The 20,195-nt window shown below is 37.7% G+C and overlaps 2 protein-coding genes across 4 annotated transcripts in view; one reads left to right on the top strand and one right to left on the bottom strand.

Annotated features, from left to right (window-relative positions):
• Positions 1 to 11,345, top strand: part of LOC122825786 (beta/gamma crystallin domain-containing protein 1-like) — a 33,624-nt gene extending 22,279 nt beyond the window's left edge. For both annotated transcript variants that reach the window (XM_044107343.1, XM_044107342.1), the window contains 9 exons: positions 479 to 605; positions 2,146 to 2,175; positions 2,296 to 2,408; positions 2,798 to 2,930; positions 4,007 to 4,146; positions 6,981 to 7,104; positions 7,665 to 7,823; positions 8,800 to 8,965; positions 10,835 to 11,345. In XM_044107343.1, the coding sequence (XP_043963278.1) occupies positions 479 to 605; positions 2,146 to 2,175; positions 2,296 to 2,408; positions 2,798 to 2,930; positions 4,007 to 4,146; positions 6,981 to 7,104; positions 7,665 to 7,823; positions 8,800 to 8,965; positions 10,835 to 10,923 (1,081 nt within the window). In that variant the 3' untranslated portion in view covers positions 10,924 to 11,345. The remainder of the gene's footprint in view (positions 1 to 478; positions 606 to 2,145; positions 2,176 to 2,295; positions 2,409 to 2,797; positions 2,931 to 4,006; positions 4,147 to 6,980; positions 7,105 to 7,664; positions 7,824 to 8,799; positions 8,966 to 10,834) is intronic.
• A 153-nt stretch (positions 11,346 to 11,498) lies between these two features.
• LOC122825788 (reticulon-4-interacting protein 1 homolog, mitochondrial-like) lies at positions 11,499 to 20,195 on the bottom strand. 2 transcript variants are annotated; one of them, XM_044107344.1, is made up of 9 exons: positions 19,604 to 20,195; positions 19,369 to 19,520; positions 16,645 to 16,713; positions 16,208 to 16,332; positions 15,434 to 15,482; positions 15,158 to 15,294; positions 14,885 to 15,068; positions 13,260 to 13,355; positions 11,499 to 11,954 (listed from the first exon to the last, which is right to left on the bottom strand). In XM_044107344.1, the coding sequence occupies exons 1-9, from the start codon at positions 19,863 to 19,865 to the stop codon at positions 11,781 to 11,783; spliced, it is 1,248 nt and encodes a 415-aa protein (XP_043963279.1). In that variant the 5' UTR covers positions 19,866 to 20,195; the 3' UTR covers positions 11,499 to 11,780. The 2 variants fall into 2 exon arrangements, with proteins under 2 accessions (XP_043963279.1, XP_043963280.1); XM_044107345.1 differs by having other exon boundaries at positions 15,158 to 15,249.

The raw sequence follows: 20,195 nt of genomic DNA, 5'->3' as shown, positions 1-20,195 counted from the left end.
TCACAGTGCTGAAATTCTTTCTGCGTTGCTAGTCTGCCATTAGGCTGCACCGCCTCGCCCATGTTCTCCCGCCGTCCCTGCGAGCCTGTGATTGGTTCTGACGCGTTTAAATTTGACTTGCCTCTCATGCTATTAGTTTATAAAGGAAGTACACCCCCCTGCTTTAATTTTCTGTTGTTTTTTTTTATTCAAGAAACCAGATCAAAAACGCTAGGACTTATGATGATTTTCAATAAAATGCTGACATGCTACCACGTAGCATTAAATGTGGTATTAGTTTGGATTCTGTCCAAATATTCTTGCAGCTTATGAGAATTACGCACGACTTGGAATCTTGTGGTGATCTTTCTCAGGAATTATGGTCACATCAAACACTCACCTGTCACTAATAATTAAACAGAGTGAAATTGAAAATTGTCATATCTTTCTGAGAAATCATGCTCCTCCCCAACTGCTTTGTTTATTTTTTCCCCTTTAGCTGGGTTGTGTTTGAACAGCCGGACTTTTGCGGCGAGTCCTACATCCTGGAGAAAGGCCTGTACGGGAGCCCAGAAGACTGGGGTGCGCTGCAGCACAAAGTTGGCTCAACTATGCCTGTCGTGCTGGTAAGAGCGGTGACTCACAGGAAAACCATGAAATCTCACTGTTTTTGCTTTGGTGGAAAAGTTGCCTGCTTATTACTCAGACGGCCCAGTGAATGTGTCGTATTTAGCATTCTGTTGCTAAAACAGCCAATGTTTTTGTTTGGTCTGGAAAGGTTAGAGGAGTGTGTTTGACAAGATTTCACTTCCCCAGCTCTGACCCGCTTGCATGTGACCAGTCACAACACTCATCTTTGTAGCACAATCTAATAATAAGACGGAGCAGATACATATCAGGAGTTCTCGGGCAATTCTCCACAGAGAAAATATCTTCAGAACCATGAGTCACCATCAAATCAAGAACGAAAATGTGGCCTGTGGAAAGGGAACATCATAAGAATAATCAGAAAGGTGACTCATGCAAAAGCTGTTTTGGTTACAAACGTGAGGGTAAACAGTCACTGTTTAAGCAGCGGGATGTAATGTAGAGTCAAATATTGAGTGAAAACAAAAAAAGATTAATTTACTGATTAAAGCACAGGTGTCAAACTCCAGTCCTGGAGGGCCATTGTCCTGCAACTTTTAAATGTGCCTCTGCTGCGTCAGACCAGAATAGAATAATTAGGTCATTAGCAGGACTCTGGAGAACTTACTTCTTAGAAGGTAATTAAGCCATTTCATTCCAGAGTTTTGTACCTGTGGCACATCTAAAAACTGCAGGACATCGGCCCTTGAGAACTGGAGTTTGACACCCCTGGTTTAAAGTGTTCTTCTCTAATCACTTTATCTAAAACAAGTTAAATCCCCAAAAATCTAAATGAAACAGGCATTCCAAAAAAACTGTTTTGTCACTATGGAGAGAGAAATATGATGCATCAGAAGTCTATAAACCCACGGATGGGATCATTCGATCGGAGTGTCTGTATTTCACTGAGCTCAATGCATTTATAGACCTTGAAGTTATCAACTCCTGACTCTTTCCAATTATGTTTTTTTTTTTTTTTCCCAGGTGATCTGAGTAACAAAAACTAAGACATAGGTCATTACTAACTTTAATCAATTTCACAAACAGATATTTACATAAAGTAGAGCATCTCTCTGCCTTGAAGGGTGAATCTAATCAATATATATAGGACAGTCTCAGCAGACTCTGTCCAGAAACTGCTTTAAAAACTATTCCAAGAACAATAACATGGATTATTTATTAACAGATTTGAGAAATCTTAATAAAAATGCTGCACTTTTTCTCCCTGTAAGGCTGCTGATTATAATTCTGATTATGATTTCACCTCAACGTTCAAGGACATTGAGTCCATTTAAGCAATTGTACAAAAAGTAGACTTTTATGTTGCACATTCATTTCATATCGACTTCGTACATAACAGTTGGAAAAAAATGTCGCCAATAATTGCGCCAATAATTTTGTCGCAATTATTGGCGACAAAATAATTGCTTTATTTTGTCGCCAATTATAAAGCACAGATGGTGTTTTTATTTTCAATTCTCTTTCCTTAGATGAGTTTTCTTTTTAAATTAGTTTAATTTTTCTTTCCTTTTATTGCAGGACGATTTTGAGAACACTGCCAAGTTTAAGGTAGGCCCTACCCACAACAATATTAGTGTGCAAACTTGTATCCTTGTCCATCTTATCTGACTACGTGTGCAGGGACATGACTCATTCTGTTATTATTTTGCTTTTCTTTGTGTCCCCTAGGTGCAGCTTTTCTCTGATCCCAGTTTCCAGGGCTCTGTCCTTGTATTGGAGGACAGTGCAAAGTGCCTGCAGGATGGTTTCTCAGTGGCTTCCTGCAAAGTCCTGGCAGGGAGGTGAGCAATGCCACACGCTGAGGGGAAAACATTTTACTTTTGCTGTTTTTGAGTTATGGCAGGTTGAATACATCCGTAATCAATAGTGGTTACGGACACTTTGCAGCAACCTTCGAAAAGCAGAGTTTGAACGTAGGGGCTGTTGGAGCAGCTGTAGCTGAAAAGAAAAATCTCTGAGGCTGCTTTTCAGTTATTTCATGTACGAGCTGATTAAAATACGCTGCATTGCCTACACATATTTCACTTTGCTTTTTGGCATTTGTTTATTGTTCTGCTTATTGAATAAAATTAGTACAAATGCCAAAAATGTTAAAGAAAATTACTTGTTTTCATTGTAATCTTCATTTTTCCTTTGCATTTGTGTCCATGTTCATGCAAATGACCCTCAGCTGGCTGGCATTTGAAGGGCAGAACTTCACAGGGAAGATGTATGTGTTAGAGGAAGGAAGTTACCCAGATCTGAGAGCGATGGGTTGTGTCGGTGGGAGCTCATCCATCCTGTCGCTGCAGACTGCTGGCTTTGTGAGTCTGTATTTTGTCGATTCTTCTAATGCCATTCCACCCACCTCTGTGTTTCGGGTTGCTTATCCCTTTAAAGGTGCAGTGCTTTACATCTTCTTTGTGTGCTGTGTTTCATAAATCAGTGTGAATAAGATAAAGGCTTTTACTGATTGTATTGCCATTAGTTTTTGGGGTGCTCTACTCCCTGGAAACTACTCAGGTTATCGTTAGAGTAAGGAAAATGGAAATTAGTTTTGCTGCTTAAGCTATTACAGACAGAGTTGAACACCAAGAACTGAAATTCAAACAGTTAGAAATCACTGGCTGCCTTGTTAACAATGTATTAATTTAAATATATGTGTCTTGACTACCTACACATTTTACAGGCAAGGCAGTTCTGGCAGATAAGATTTAGTAATTTGAACAGAGATATTAAAAAAATTTAAGTACAGCTCTCAAAAATGTATTTTAGCCCGCTTAACAGAGAATATTGATTGCTACTGGTGTTTTCTATCAGTGCACAAAGTGTTACCAGTTTTTACACTTCCTTTATTAAGGAAATATGAAATATGATGGACATATGATTTCCATTGTTTTGTTATCATGTATTTTATGCTTTGAAATTTATTATACACATGCGGTCTAATTATTTATACCATTATCACTCTTTTCCACAACACTGGCCACCCACAATGGAATCCATCTAGCTGCCTTGTGGTTTCTAAACAAGGGAAATGTTATGTAACTCCAAGAAAGTGATTTACATATTTATGAACTTATAACAATCCATAAACTAAATTTAAATTGTAAAGTATTTTGATTTCAAACTATTTTATGTTGATTTTGTGCTAAGAATTGAGTAGTTCAGTTCTTCGTCCTTGTACTCATCAAAGGTGTTGTCCAGTATCAAATAAGACACTTACATCAATTTAGAAAACAGGCCTTCTTTACAAGTTTCCAGACAGCTTATTTGCCAAGAAGCACACAGGTCTGAGTGCGGTCAGTTTCCAGGGCAACTTCTCAAATGACTCTTATTTTGAACTGTGTGATCTACAGTTCTCCGAGTTTGTTAATGTTCCTTCTGACTTTCCTGGCAGGAGTTTTCTCTGCCATCCATCACTCTGTTTGAGCGGTGCAGTTTGCGGGGGAAGAGGGTGCTGCTCACAGAAGGATCAGTCAACCTTCCGCTGGCGGGAGGATGCAGCCGAGTCCAGTCCGTGCTGGTGGAAGGAGGCATGTGAGTACATTGTAACCCCTGCTGGACTGGTGTAATCTAAATTATATGCATGTACAATTGAAATTAAAAATTTACATACACCAAATTAACTAAAACACACACATTTTTTTCCCCACTGTCTGAAGTTAAATCTGATCAAACTGCCCTTTGTTTTAGATAATTACCTGAATTATTTCTATTTCCTAAATGCCAGAGAACATAGCGGGAACATTTTTTTAGAGATTTTTTTTGTCTTTCCTTGATTTCAGAAGTTTAAACACATTTGGTCAGCAGCAGGGATAACTGTTTTTTAAACTGTATGACTTGAGTCAAACCTTTTTATAGAAGTTTGTGGAAGGACACCTCAACTGCAAACATCTGAGTTAATTGGAGGCACACCTGTAGGCGTATTTTGAGGCAATACCTGGAACACACTGCTTTCTTATTTGACACGATGGGAAAATCAAAGGAAATCAGCCAAGATATCAGGAAGGAAATAGTGCAACTGTACAAGTCTGGTTCATCCCTATGAACAAGTTACAGATGTTTAAAGGTGCTGCGTTCATTTGTTCGAACAGTTATATACAAGTATAGACATAATGGGAATGTCCAACCATCATACTGCTCAGAAAGGAGACAGGTTCTCTGTCCAGAAGATGAATGAATTTGGGTCCAAAATGTGCAGCAAAAGCCAAAGACCTTGTCTAGATTCTGGCTGAAGCTGGTAAACAGTGTCATTATCCACAGTCAAATTGTCCTGTACTGACATGGGCTCAAAAAGATCTTCCAAATGGACAAAGCATAGAGCAAGAGTTGTTATAAAGTAGCTTAAGGACAACAAAGTTAATGTTTTGGTGTGGCCATCACAATGTTCTGATCTCAGTGGTATGGAGAAGTTGTGGGAAGATCTAAAAAGGTGTGTGCGAGTGTCTTTTCTAAAAAAATAAAATATGTTGCAGTGAACATCATGTTAATTTTTATATTTGGTTGTAACTGTTTTTAATTGTAACACATCTGCTTACAAAAAAAACAACCTGATTATTAGCCAAGAAAAGCTAATAAATATCTAACATCTTTTAGAGCTAGTGGAAACTATGCAAAGAAAACCTGAAAAAATAAAAAATTTTCAAAACTGTTTACAAAATTTGACTCTAGTGTGCTGTCGTGTATCAGTGGACACAGCTCTTAAATCATATTAGGCTCTATATGAACCCAGGATTTTACAAGTTGAAGCAATAATAATCAAACTAAAATGAGAGATTCTTCAACTGCCACCCATTGTGGTTCTGTTTAATTTGTGGCAGTACTAAGGATAAAGTATAGGAATTGAAAGAAAACCTGATCAGTGCATGTCTAAATAATAAGTCTATTGAAGTTGCCTTTGTTGAATTTTTGGTTCATGTTTAACTGTCTTATCAATGTTTTGACAAGTTAGCCACAGATAGTCTGACATGATCCATTTAGTGCAGTTTTCTATTCTAAGCTCTCCTAACAGAGTCAAAATTCTTTAAATAAAAGGTAGCCTTTTTTCCATAAATTAAGTCTAATCTACTTGTTTTTAACATTGTTGATTCCAAATTTCTAGTATTTTGGATTCCTCCACTACACTTTTTCATTTTTCATTTGAAAAGATAAAAGGATGTTGAAGAATAAAGCTCTGGTTGAGTGGGCATGACATGACTGCAGAATGTAAGGCTGGTAGCCAGCTGTCAGCAGGCAGTGACTGACAGGTTCATGCATGAGTATGTTTCTGCTGCAGATCAGACACACTGTAGTGTCAAAGTAATTTATTCTGCAATGGAAGGCATGAAACAGAGAGCTTTTTTTTTTTTTATTTTCACTGAAAAAAATATAAAATCAGTCTTTGCTCTGCTGGTTCTTAGAAGCGCTGCTTCTAAATGTATCATTTATGGTGGTTTTGAAGCTTTTTGCTTCCATAGTAATTAGCTGTGTGACAAACCACTGCCTTCGAGTCTGTTAAAAATGGATGAATGTTAGCAGGCAAACCAAGGAACCCAAAAATAAATTTAATTGATTTTAGGTGATGAAACAAACAGGATGAAAGGTTGACAATCTAAAAAAAAAACCCGCCTGGCTTTGTTCTCCTTTACCAGGGGCTGTTTTTAAATATGCTTAAGAGAGAATCTCAGTCTCTTATCGCGACAGAGGGAACATGAGCTATTTGTGTAAATGACTGGGTGTGAAATGACATTTGGAGACATTCATCAGATTTTAAATTCAGAGTGCTGCCTCAGCACATCTCACAGTGCATCGCTGACATGTAGATCAATGATGGAAACCTGCTCCTGATGTGTCAGATTTAGACTGCAGGTGTGAGTCCCGCTGAGGAAATAAAGAGCTCACTGGCAGAGTTCTCTGTGGAGTGGCTTATTCCCACTGCAGAGCAAAAATCAGGATTAACTCAGAACCTTTTAACAGATTATCTTAGAGAGGTTGGTGGTCTCTCATTTCATCAATCATTCACAGATCAAATATTTTTAACAATTATTGGCTTCAATCCAGGAAATGAATCATAACTAACAAAACTGATTATTTTCATATTACAAAAACACACAAGGGAATGTACAGCACTATAGTTTTTTTCTAATATGAAAATCTGATAAAGATTAAGAACATATTTTTGGATGCATAAGTGCAGTTTGTCTTTCTCCCTTTCATGTGTTGCTGTCTTGAGAATAAGCAGTTATTCAAAGGCATTTATATGAAGACACAAGAGGAAAAATACTTCCCTTTTCATCTTGAAGTGATATTTATTTATGTGGGTTTTGCTGTAATCAAACAAGATGTAAGATTTGTCTTTGTTTCTGATTATTATTTTTTTTGTCTTGCATCAGGTGGATATTATACGAGGGAATCAACTATAGGGGTGGCCAGATTTTACTGAAACCTGGCGAGGTTCCCGACTGGCGGAAGTTCAGCAGCTGGCAGAAAATTGGATCTCTTCGCCCTCTTCTACAGGTTTGCTCCACGCTGTGTCATACCTACTGCCGTTCAAAGCTTGTACTTAATATCAACTTATAAAGACTGTGTTCATACATATGTACCAGACAAATCTGTTCCTGGCATCCATTTTATTTGGAGATTCACGAGAGAGATTGGAATCACCAAACTGCAGATCGGCAGATCAGATACTGAAAAATCTTTTTTTTTATGTAAATGTGACAAAGCTAAAGGCTCCTGGGATTTTTGTTTTATAAACATATTAACCAGCAGCATGTACTTTGAGAGACTGTTAGTTTAATAAAAATCAAATCAGTTGAATCTGACACTTTGAAACAGAAATGAGAATAAATGGTCAATTCCTACATTTACCGTTCTGCTTTTTGTGTTTTACTCCTTGTTAAAAAGGACCTCAAAGAAAATTGGCCAAAAAAAACCAGACTGATGAATTTTTACTTTGATTTATTACCACTTTTAAAACCTAACTCAGAAAGAAAAAAAACACACTTTTAATCCAATAGCAAATGTCATTTAACCTCTGATCTTCACACCTTAAATGTCTTTCCTTGTGTGTGCAGAAGCAAGTGTACTTCCGTTTAAGAAACCGGCAGACGGGTCTAATAATGTCAGTGACTGGTGATTTGGATGACGTCAAACTTATGCGGATACAAGAAACTGAAGAGACGGACGGCGTGGAGCAGATATGGTCCTACCAGAAGGGATATTTACACTGCAAGGTACAAGCTGGTCATTGTTATATTGGTAATGTCAAATGTATGCATTGTTCCTAAAGGGCAGCAGGGCTTCTACACAGTCCAAAAAAATTTACTTTATTGCATTATATCCCAAATCTGAATAAGTATGGAAAAAGAAAATAGAGTATAAAAAATTCAATCTGCAGTCAGCATGTTGGTATAAGTTCTTATGTCGTCCCTCTTGACAGACTCGTCTATCCATCCATCCATAAAGATTTAAAGCTTAAGCTCAAAAGAGTACAACCAAAAACATTGCCCTGGACGTTTGAGTCTAAGACAGTGTGTAGCTTTCATCAGGTAAATGTGCAGGAATCTTGAGGCCGGGACAATCTTCAGCAACTTTGAAAAATGAAACTAATGTAATACTCAAATTTGAAACGAAAACTGAGATTAGGCAAATTCTTTGTACTGGAAAGACCATTATTGAGTTTAATCCTGGAGTGAATGGAAATTAATTCAGATATTTAATCATTTTCAAGACATAATTAAGAGAGATGTGCGCCTCAGGCGTACGCATTACTCACATGTTCTCTGAGGTCTGACTTGATGATTGTGATTTTAATTAAATGTTATTAAATGTGACAAAGAAATGGCTGTAAAAGGAGTTGTTCAGACTCCATTGACTCAGTAGCTGTGAACCCAACAGAAACTAAAGAACTATTTCCTTTTATGTATCAACTCACATGTTCCTAACCTTTATTGGATTTTTCTGATCTAAAAGGAAAGCGCATGCTGTTTGCTGGTGTGTTTCCAGACCTAATAATGTGGAAGTTTTCAAGTTTGATGTCTTATATAACAGAAAAACTGTTATAAACATTTCTTAATAGCTGATTGAAGACAGATTGTGAGATTATGATCACTTTCCAGATAACTGGTACGCCAAAATATTGCTCTTCTGTAGTAATAAAGGAAATAAAACAAAGATGTTTGCTGTTTCTTTCTAATTACCTGCATCCAGCTCTTGGAGGAGTGCTGCCTGAGTCCAAGTGGCAGTGTCACGATTGCTGGAAGCCGAGTTGGTCTCACGCCGCCGGAGCTTAACAACCAAATCCACCTCTGGAGCATCACCCCTGAAGGCTTCATCCGCTACAGCCCCAACGCTGATCTGGTCCTGGAAGTCAAAGGTGAGCCTCCAAGCCTGACACGTGACTCTTGAATCTTAAAAGATAGGTAGTCCAAGTTATTTATTTTACACGTCTAAAAAGGTAAAAAAAAAAAAGTCACCACTGGAGATTATTTCTTATGAAATTATTTTATTATTTCTAATGAAATAAGAATTTTTTTAAATCATTTTTACAGATTTCAATGAAACATTTTTATGTATTTTGATGCTAATTTATGTGTTAGACAAATATAAAGTGGTTCATCACTATGAAGTGGAAGATTAATAAAGCAAGATTTTCATAGCTATGATTATAATGAGACACACGGCTGTACTATTAATATATCAGAGGTTTGTTAGGGAAGATTATTTAACAACAGGAACAGGTCATTACTCAGTCCATCATATCGTCACCTTCCTAAATTAATGGCCAAAGTCTTTTTTTTTTTCCAAAGGTTACCTTGCCAAAAAAACCCACTTTCTTTATACCAAAAGATCCATCCATCCATTTTCTGTCCACCCTTCTCCCTAGTGGGGTCGGGAGGGCTGCTGATGCCTATCTCCTGCTAATGTTCCGGGTGAGATATACCAAAAGATGATATAGGCAAAAAAAAAATAAATCACTTCTGGGAAAATGTGAAAATGGATACCTATACTGCCTCAGTAGTATACAGTCAATATTGCTAATGAGCTAATATTGGCGCAAGGTATGCTGAAGCAGGGTGTGCCTCTGAGAAATGCAGTTTGAGATCACTGCCTTACAGATGTGAGTGCTAATGGCATCCAAGTTTTGAGATGTTTTTAGCATTAGTGGCATTTATCGGACAGTATGCTGGCAGGAAACAGTGAGGAGAGAGCCAGAAGGAAGACATGCAGCAAATGGCTGCATGTGGAACCCAGAACAACCACAAGGACTGTAGCTTCAGCACATGCTCTACCTTTTCCTTCCACTTCACATTAGCACTATACTTCATGATGGTCAGTTACTTAAAATCCCAATAAAAAAGACATTGAAGTTTGTGTTTGTAAAGCAGGGCAAGAATAAGAAAATGCAAAAAAGTTAAATTGGTTCATTTTCAAGGAACACTATTAGACAAATAACCAATTATTTCAGGTTGAAACTTAACTACTGTATCCATCACTCTTCATAATAATGCAATAATGTTCCTTAATGTTGTGTGCTTTTACAATTTTCATTTGGACACATTATGCTAAAAAGAAAATTGAACAATTGGCACTCTATTACTAATTTTTCCCCACAAAAAAGCTGTTCATTAGTGACATCTTGTGGACTAAACACTGAAATTGTACATTATATTGGAGTAATAACTTGAACTGTGGCTTTCACCTATGATTTGGACGTCTGTATTAATATTAGAATATAACTTCAGAATAGGCTCGTTTGTCAGATTAAAAGTACCTTTTTAAAATAACATTTATGCAGGCTCTGAAATACTTTTCAATAAGCCTACATTTCTATATCAAAGTTGTATTTCTTAATTGATCTGATGTAATATTCTAATTTAAAATATTTTCATGACCTCTACCTGAAAAATAGTAATTATTGGACATAAAGGGTTGAAATTATCAGTTTGTAATTGTAATCTGTGTAATGTTTTATTTTGTGAATCAACTTACTGAAACAAATTAACTTTTCTTTAACATGCTAACTTATTGAATATTACTGTGTGTTATGAAGTGTCATATGCATACAAATGTGAGCATTGATCTTGCCTCTGACCTAGTCATTTAATTCTGATGAGGTAAATAATTTGGAGCATGAAATCCTTTTTAAATAGGGTTACATTGATAATTTATACGTCTTCATGATTTAAAAAGCAAATAAACTCTTATATCTGGATACTAACTGAAAACGTGTTTTGCATTTCAGGTGGACATCACTACGATAAAAACCAAGTGATTATGAACACACTTGACAAACACAAACTACAGCAGAGATGGGATGTGGAGATCATTTAAATGGCGGTGTTGAACTTTTTCCCCATAAGAAGAACTTTGTTGGAGGCCAGAAAGGACGATATTTGGCTTCAGAGCTGTGCAACCTTTTGAAGAAAAAGGTCAACACAGAGAGTATATTTTCTAAGAATGTATTATTACCCATTAAGCATATATTAAGTGGGAACTTGAAAATACTTGGATTTTTAAACCTACATAAATGTTTCTTTTAGGTTTGTGTAAAATTTTCCATTGAATAAATCTGTTTCTCCCCGATAAGTTAAACAGTGTTATCACTCTTACTTTGTAAGTAACAGCATGCCGCTGTGTCCTGCCTTACATTCCAGCTGCATAAAATACAAGCAATAATCACTTGTCTTTTTTGTTTTACCAGAATTATTAAAGCTGTAAAACTATTTTTGCCAATAAATGTCTTAAATATATTGCATATGCAGCACTATTTTATAAATGTAGGAAGGGTAGATTTAATGAGAATTTATTAGTTTTTCTCAAAAACAAATTCTGTTCAGATAATGTAAACATGCAATATGCAATACACAGTTATGTTAGTCCAGCAAGAAAACACAAAAGAGTACAAACAAATTCAAGTCTTTTACTGAGAAACCTTTTACTGAGAAATGTCACCATTTTAAATGTATTTTAATTTCAATAAAGCATGAACACAGCATAATTTAAACACCGTTTATAAATATAAAATGGCGCAGAAAGGTGAGCGCTGTAAGAAAAACATCATTTGGCTTTCTCCCTTTTCTTCTGCTCATGACCTTTCGCATTTGGAGTTCACAGTCTGTTGCTGTGAATTGTAGCATTGTGAAAGGTCAAAGAAGTGCACGAGGGATTCTCTTGGCAATTTCCCATCTTCAATTTTGCTGCAGTGTTTCTTGCACTTTTTGCTCAGACTCCGTGGCCTCCATGTACTCATCGTCTTTAGCCACCTCAACTACAGTCTTCCCCCTGGCGTGACCTTGCTCCAGCTTCTGGAATGCTTGAGGCACCTGGCTAAACGGAAACTGGGCCTCCACAACCGGCAGGATCTGGAATAATCCAGCAGAGAAAAATTCAGAAGTTTAAATTAGAATCGATTCAATAGGTGTGGGGGAAAAATTATGAACTGTTGCCTGTCTAGACTTGCAGTGGGCTTTTTTCATTCAACGCCTCATAAGGGAGTCCCCTGGCTTTCTGAGCCTGTAGTTTTTGACTGAAGTTGTTCTGTTCTATTTTGTGGATTCAGGATAAAATGAGCCAGTACTGAACACATTAGTCTCTCCCACTGCAAACAGTGACTATAACCACAAACTGCAGTCAAAGACGGTGAATACAGATTTTTTATTTTTCAAAAGCGAGACATAGTGGAGGTATAAAATCTGCATCCTCCACACTTATCGCCCCTCTGATAACAAGGTCTTAAAATAATATTTCATAGCAGAAAAATAATCTCACACAAAAAAGTGCATCCATCAATTTGATTACATTTACAGTTCTAGATGTAACCTTTAAGGCAAAGAGATATGCTTTAAAAGTCAAAAGTGATGAGCTGATGTTCTGTTTTATTTCACAAAATATTAGAAATAAAAGTTGTCTTTTTTATATATATATTTTTCACACTGACAGGTTTTGAAAATAGAAATACAATTATACACATGTGATTTATGTGTATAATAAGCTCTGCTTTAGCAGTGCCAAATGTGAGGGAGAGGTTAAGAATGTGATGAGGCTGGACAATCCTCTGCTAGTCCAGCACCGGCAGCTCTGCTTGTTATTCTGGTCAGCAGCTCTTGTCTTTAACAATGAATGGAGGGCGCAATGGCGTCACTACAAACCAGATAGTGGATGTGTGTGTGTGTGTGGGCGTGTGTGAGTGAGTGGTGGTTTTGTTATTTGTGTGTGTGTGCTTGTTCCCCAACTTCCAGTCACTGGTCAGAGTGTAAGGCAAGCTGTAAGCCCCCCAGGACAAAAGGACAGAGGGTCCACACGCCTCGGCGACTGGCTGCTCAGCACTGTTTTAAAATCCATTCACAGTTTCCTGGCGCCCGACTCACATCGCCCCCCCAGCAGCGCATGCCGGCACGCTGCCAGCTAAACCAAGCGAGGCACTACGGGAGTTTGATCCTCGCTCATTTACAAAACCGCGGGGAACCGTTGAACACAGGCATGTAGGGAATCCCTGGCATGTTCGTTATTTCTGCTCTCCATGATCTCCATCACAGCATGAGGGCCACTGTCAGTTTGCTACTGCTGTGCAAATCAGGCAATTTCTAACTCTTCTACTCTGTCAGCACCCACAGCTCTGAATGTCAGCTTCGCATGCTATGAATATTAAAGCAGCACTGAGGCAGTACCTTCCCTGCATCCACCAGCCGGCTGACTTCATCCAAGGTGGGACCGTCAGGAGCATAAAATGCCCACCTGTAGAAAACTCCGCTGGAGGTTATGTTCTAGGAGGCAAAACAGAGTAGAGGCAAAAATGACAGATGAAACAATCAGGACAACTGATGAAACGGTTCGTTGCTATTTCTAATAAGAAACATTGCAATGAATAGTCTCTTTATTAATGTCCATATTATTTTAGGACGTCATATTTTTGCTTCTCTTATGCGTTTAAGCAGATATGTATCCAATAAATGTGTTTCGAAGCAAGAAAGTAATCCGATTTTTATTTATTTCATTGGGAAGCTGAAGTCATTGCCTCCAAAACAAGTTATACACAAGCTAAATTTGTGTAGAAAGAACGTCTGCACTCTGCTGCATGGCAGATAGTGAGCCTTCTTGCATTACACCACAATTTTTAACGTACTTTACAAAATTATCTGTGATAGACTGAAATAAAAATAATGACTAACTGTTAAGTGGAAGACACGGTTTAAGAAAAAACGACCATTACTGTTTGTGGATGTAACATAGAAACAGTTCAAGGTGCAAGTAGATTTTTTTTTTCAAAGCTTTATATGACAAGGGATGTTTTTAACACTTCTCTAACATCTACAGTAGTGGTCTCTGACTGATTCTTGACATCTTGAGCTTATAACAAGCTGATGAGGTAAATATATTATTTAAGTCAGAGTGGCAGGAGCAGCAGTCCACCTAAAAGATGCAGGACACCGATCACCTAAAGACTGGATCAAGGTTCTGCCGATCTAGGAACATACATGGTTCCTGCTATGTGCACATTGACCACTAGAGGGCTCAGTTGTGCTATGAACTCCCTGATGTGATGAGATGAAAGCTAGAGGGTGGTGGTGAGGCCACTGCAGCTGAGCCCCACCTAACTGACCAGCTGGCTGCTCTCATGGACAAAAGACCTCGAAGGCTTGGCAAGACATGCTGCATTGCTGGTATTTGCTGGTGGGGAGAGTCAGTCAGTCGGCTGTAATCTGAACAAATACCAAATACTGCTGCGTCAGCGGCAAACAACCGCACACACCAATCAAGTCGAATCTCCTCGCATGCACAGACTCACTAACAGCCAGCCAGTCCCACCGCGGCCAGCTGTGCCGTCATCGCTGCCTTCATTGGGCCAGGCCAATTTGACTCAGTCCCTACAGCTGCTCCACCCTGTCCTGTGTGATTCATGTATTGCAGTCATGAAATGTTCAAAATTCACTACTACTTTACCAAAGTAGAAGATCAAAGTCTGAAATTCTTATTCCAAGTCTGATTTCCTGCTAAAGTCTGAAAAGCAGCCAATGAAGCCTGGTCATGTGATGACACGATTTCTCACTCCCTGTTGTACCTGAACTTCAACTAATCTGATCAACTGAATGGAAGTAAAATGTAGAGGGAACTACAGGTGTCTGAACAGGTGTGCACTCCCAGCTAAGCTCTCTTGTAACACTGTTGAGCTTTAAGCATGACACCTTTGATCATGAATCCACACCCAAACTGATGGATTCATGACAAATACAGATTCATGTGCATTTAGAGGTGATAACTTGTGTACAGAATCACTCATGCGATTCATGTTTACCTGAAAAGCTTTGTTGTGCAGGGTCAGCCCAGTGTGAAGTGATCCATCTAGCAGCCCCATGGAGTCAGTGTTGAGGATTAAAGGTGACACCAGCGTTACAAACTTTGCCCCTGACCAGGGCTTCAACAGGCGCATGGCCCATTCCTCCGTATCTCCTCCCACATTGTCCAAAATAACGTCAAACCTAATGGCACAGCCACAAGCTGTTCAATTTAACAAAATCTTATTGACAGATAGGTTAAAATACGTTTTTGTCAAACCATATCTTTTCACCTCTCCATCATGTCCAGTTGGTCAGCCACATCTCCTGCAGTGTAGTCAACCACCTCATCGGCTCCAAGACCTCTGACGAGGCCTTCGGCATTCTGAGAGCAGGTAACGGTCACATGGGCACCCCAAGCTTTTAATAACTTGATATGAAATATATACATATATAAAAAAGAAAAACAGATGTAAACTGGCAGCAAGAAGTTTTTCTCTTGTTTATGAAAAAAACATTTGGTTAATGAGTCAAATATTCCAGCAACAACTGAAAATGAATTTGAGTACTTGAATTGAGAACGTTCCGACACCTCCGGATGCTCCAGTGATCAAAACTCTGAGGAGGAACATTAAAAACCAGGTTATTTACCATATTACTCATTTAAGCAATGATGTCACCAGAAACTGCATCATCATGGGGTACAAAGGAAGTTGTAGGACTGGAAGATATGACCTAGTGCCTTGAAATTGTTTCACAATAACCGCTGCTGTTTTTCACACATATTCCAAGTTAAAACCACAAATTTGAAAGCATTTACTTTATATTTCAAATGACCAAAGCACATCCAGAGCAACCAACAGCCCTAAGAGCCAACTTATGTTTAATTTAATCTCAGTGAAAAATTGTGGAGAAATCCACCACTGCGCATCACCCTGAACACACCATCCCCACAGTGAGACAAAGTAGTGGCAGCATCTTCCTGTGGGAATAGTTTTTTTCAGCAAAGCTTGTTGTTAAGAGGAATAATGATAATACTAATTACCCAATTCTGGTTAAATTAGGTACATCTTAGCTTATCTCCTTTACCGGAGAAAACTCTGTCTGAAGAAGTTTAAGATGTTAATATTTTTACAAGGCACTACTTGGTTTATAAATTAAGTCTTCTGTTTATTATTGTGATGAAGAAAAGAGGAGGAAGAGTTACAGTTATTTTAAACACACCAACTTACAGAAATGACTCCTTCCTCATCAGGCATAACTTACATTTTCTGTAAATAACAAAAAAAAAAAAACAGCGTCTGGAAGGTGAAACGTTTATCCAAGGTCATGCTGCTTCTTGCCTTTTATTCAAGGAGTTTTCCCTGCAAAGACCACCTGCATTCACAAGCGCAGAGAGGGCCGTGTTGGCTACATAGGGGATGGATGCAGCCTCTATGTGACTCAGTGATTTTGGCTTGTAGGAAACCTACAAAACAAACAAAAACAGTCACAATAAGCCTAAGAGAGCTGCAACTAAAGAAAGGCGCTACAGAATGAGAGAAATATAGCACAGAAAGGAAACAGGCCAAATTATGTGTCTGCAATTACTGCCACAGCAGTTGCTGCCACCAAACAAGCCTAATCCTAATTGCTGACACAGCAGGACTGCATAACACACATTCACTTGAAATAATATTTTCTACAGTACATTTTTATATTTTCCATGAGAAACAGACAATTACTTCTAACAAATCTTAAACGCATGCACTGATGTTATACAACAGTCTCTATATCTCACCTCATACTCTGTTAGAGTCACATATTCTGCCAGGCTGCCTTGTTTCCATGGTGGAATAGCAGCCCACACCTAGAGGACCAACATGACATTTAACAAGGTGAACACAGCTGAAATTACCCGCCCACTCATGGTGTCTTAGTCTGCCTAATCAGCCATCTAGTAGAAGACAGTTCCTGCCGTTTATCATAATTAACTTGCTTTAAAGGATATTTTTAAACGGGCGGCTCACTGCTGCGAACAGTATGTTGCTGGAAATCTTCGCGTGACCTTCTGTTCCTTAATCATGTTCACTTGAAGACGAATTCGCAAAATTACATTTCAACCTACAGGAAGACACTAATGTGGACATGTGGGAGACAACACAGTAGGCGTCCGTAATTATTATGAGTCAACATAATGTAACAACCGACCAAAGAGAATCTTTTAGTTCCAAGAAATGACCATGAATAATAACAGTGTAACCTGTGTAACTGTGTTACACTTTAATCCTCACTGTCACCCTCTGACTATAATACATAGTCAGAAGGTTTGACTATGTATTATATTTGCTGCCATTTAATGGGGGTGAGATTAAATGGCTCTCTTCGGTTTTGGCTGTGTCAACATTAAAGCCATGTCACTGGTTCCAAAATTACTGGGAAAATAAAGAAAAAAAATACAAATGACTGATGTATATTTTTGTTTTTGGAATTTTTTATGCTGATCAGCTCACAATCTGCCCACATGGACAAGCCTAATGGCTTCTGGAGAAAAGCTTTAAAGTCAGATTAGAAAAAGATCCAATTTTATGGCCACATTGGCAGGTAGAAAGTATGACTTAGAATTTAAAAACACTGTATATATTATACAGTGTTTTTAAGGCAGGATGCTGGTGAGGCTAGTGATGAAAAATGGGGCACTGTACAATGATAAAGGAATATTAAAAAAATTAAATTCCCAAAAATTAATTTCCCAACTAAATCTCAAATCGAGAAAGAGACTGATGAATTTTCAACATAATTATCTATTATCTATGCTTTATCTATTTCAAAATAAGTTTTGGAATAGTTAAAGCAGGTTAGCATTAAGCTGCTGAAAATCTGTGCACTATTCCTCAAATTAAGAATTACTCCAACAGCTTGATTATTACAAAAACTGTAGGTTGAGGTGTCAATTAGTGTCGCCATCTAAAGAAAAGTGTACTGTTCTGTGGTAGGCTTTGTTCCTAAACATAACTGAAGGATATTCAGGGTTTCTCAAAATTATTGTATAAACATTCCAAACTTTTTATTATTTAATTCTCCAGAATTTTCTTTTGAGCTTAGCCCATTTTGAAATGTTAGACATTTCAAAACAGTCTCATTATAAATGTATGACTGAGATTTCTACAATTTTATTAAGACCTTCAAAAACAGAAGATAGAAAAGAAAACAAAGAAGGAAGACTAGATCAGGGTTTGCACCTGTGGGTCTGGAACCATAAGTGGCTCTTAATAATTTTGGCTATAAATGATTTAAAACAATAAAATCAAGTACTGGAAATGTTTTGAAGAGATGTAATAACAGGTGTAGGTTTTAGCAGTTGCCCAGTTTTTTTATTCCACTGGATTTCCACAATGGAATAACACTAAAAGCACCAGTATGTTTTTTTAGATCTATTATTCTTGTCATTAATCTGGAAACTGAGGCTTTCATTTCTTATACATAATTTACCACAGATATTAACATCCCACAAAATAAATTTATCTATCATCTTTGTTCAAAGGTTTTATGTTGTTATTTTACAGCCTAAAAATTTAAATTAAATATTAGTTCCATCATAGCTTGTTAACAGAAATTTTAAATTGTCCTTTTTCAAAGGGTTTTGTAAAATTACAAGGTTAATTCCAGTTGCAAAACTTGGGTGGATTAAAAATGGATTAAAACAAAGGAGGTCTTTTTTAGCCATTTTTTGATCTCATTTCAGAATTTAATCTTCTATGGCAAACATCAATTATGACAAATCTTTTAAATCGGAATAAAGTGTGGCTGTCCTTTTCTGACATGTACTTAAGCCATAGTTTGCAGATAAATTAGAAAATATTAGAATAGTCTCACTGCACAAATGCATGAACCAGGAGAAGAGTTCAAATAAATTCCACATTTTAGTATTTAAAATAAGCATGTACAGAGTCATTTATCTCATTATAAATGACAACAAAACAACAAATTGAGGCTTCTAAGAGGCAACAAAAAAAGCTATACTGAATAAATCGGAAAAATATACAATTACTGGTGGTATCATGATCTGAAGTTGCTTTTTCTCCCAGATGTAACTGATTTTTGTAAAAATGAATAAAACTATGAATATTTTCAAACACCAGTGAATTTTCAGACTAATTTTTTTATGTCTGCTAAGAGAGCAAAGGGATTTAACTTTCTAACATCACAGGTAAAATTAGTCAGAATCAGTACGTCAGAAAAAAAAAATTAAGTTTGAGCAGAGCATAACTAACTGCAGAACAACATCTGACATCTCACAAATGAAGAGGGTTGTAGATAAGAAAGCTCCTAACAGTTTGAGAAATTTGGAGAACTTATGTAAGGTAGAATGGGGAAATATTGGGAAATAAAGAGGTGGGTGGTACAGTGTGTTAAAGAAGATTGAATTCTGTTTTTGTAATAAAGGGTGCTTTGTGTATATTTTTGCAACACACTGGAACTGTTCTTCATTTTTTCTAAGACAGATGTGTATTGAAGTGCTTACCTCATCTCCTGGAGCAAAGTGGGTCACCCCAGACCCACAGTCCACTACTACACCTGACAGATCACGGCCAAGAATGAGTGGAAACTCACTAAAGCTGTTAACCACAGACAAAGGATCTCTCCTTAAGTTAAGCAATGTAGCCCCGTAACCCCCTACAGAGGAAAAAATTACAAAACATATTCATTTAAATTATTAGGTCTTGTATTATTGCTGATAATGCCAGAATAGCACTTACCCCTCATATTCAGATCAAGAGGGTTGAGACTGGCCGCCCTGACGTTTATCATCACATCATGTGCAAAATTAACAGTCGGGATAGGGATTTCTTCTGTGTGCCTCAAAACTCCACTAGAGCCATACTGGTCAATGACCCAGGCTGACATGCTCTGCAGCCTTGAAGGTGAACTGCAGACATTTCTCCAGCCAGTTCGGGCTAATGTTTTGCTCCAGCCTGCAGCCCTCCCATTGAACAAACAGAGAAGCCTGACTGATGCCATAACTCTAATTCTGATACAGCGCTTTTACACCCACTGCCAGCTAAGGTCAGCTTTAAAAATATGTCATTTACGAATGACCACTTAGTACCAAGCTAGCTAATTACTGGACGAAGCTACAAGGCTAATGTCATCATGTTCAACTGGTTGCCGCAAAACATGCATGCCTTAAGGTTGATAACAGACTAAATACATCGGCGACAGTCCACCTGTGTGATACTGTTGTTATACTTTTTAATAAGCATGAACTACTGAGTAGAAACCTGCAAAAAAAAACGCTTTCATCTATAGCATAAGTTATCAAACAAGCTAACCTCTGAACTCAAGGAGGTA

This window comes from Gambusia affinis, linkage group LG22 (genome assembly GCF_019740435.1).
Source record: "Gambusia affinis linkage group LG22, SWU_Gaff_1.0, whole genome shotgun sequence".
Classification (NCBI taxonomy): Eukaryota; Metazoa; Chordata; class Actinopteri; order Cyprinodontiformes; family Poeciliidae; genus Gambusia; species Gambusia affinis.
Note: the sequence above shows the minus strand (reverse complement) of the source record. Positions and strands in the feature narration are given on the sequence as shown.

What these genes read in the sequence shown, in the direction of transcription:
- LOC122825788 (XM_044107344.1), bottom strand. Translation starts at nt 19,865, where the DNA reads ATGGCATCAGTCAGGCTTCTCTGTTTGTTCAATGGGAGGGCTGCAGGC. An exon ending in TCTTGATCTGAATATGAGGG is followed by an intron (nt 19,521 to 19,603) that starts GTAAGTGCTATT and finishes TTTCCTCTGTAG; the next exon opens with GGGGTTACGGGGCTACATTG. An exon ending in ACTTTGCTCCAGGAGATGAG is followed by an intron (nt 16,714 to 19,368) that starts GTAAGCACTTCA and finishes TTGGTCCTCTAG; the next exon opens with GTGTGGGCTGCTATTCCACC.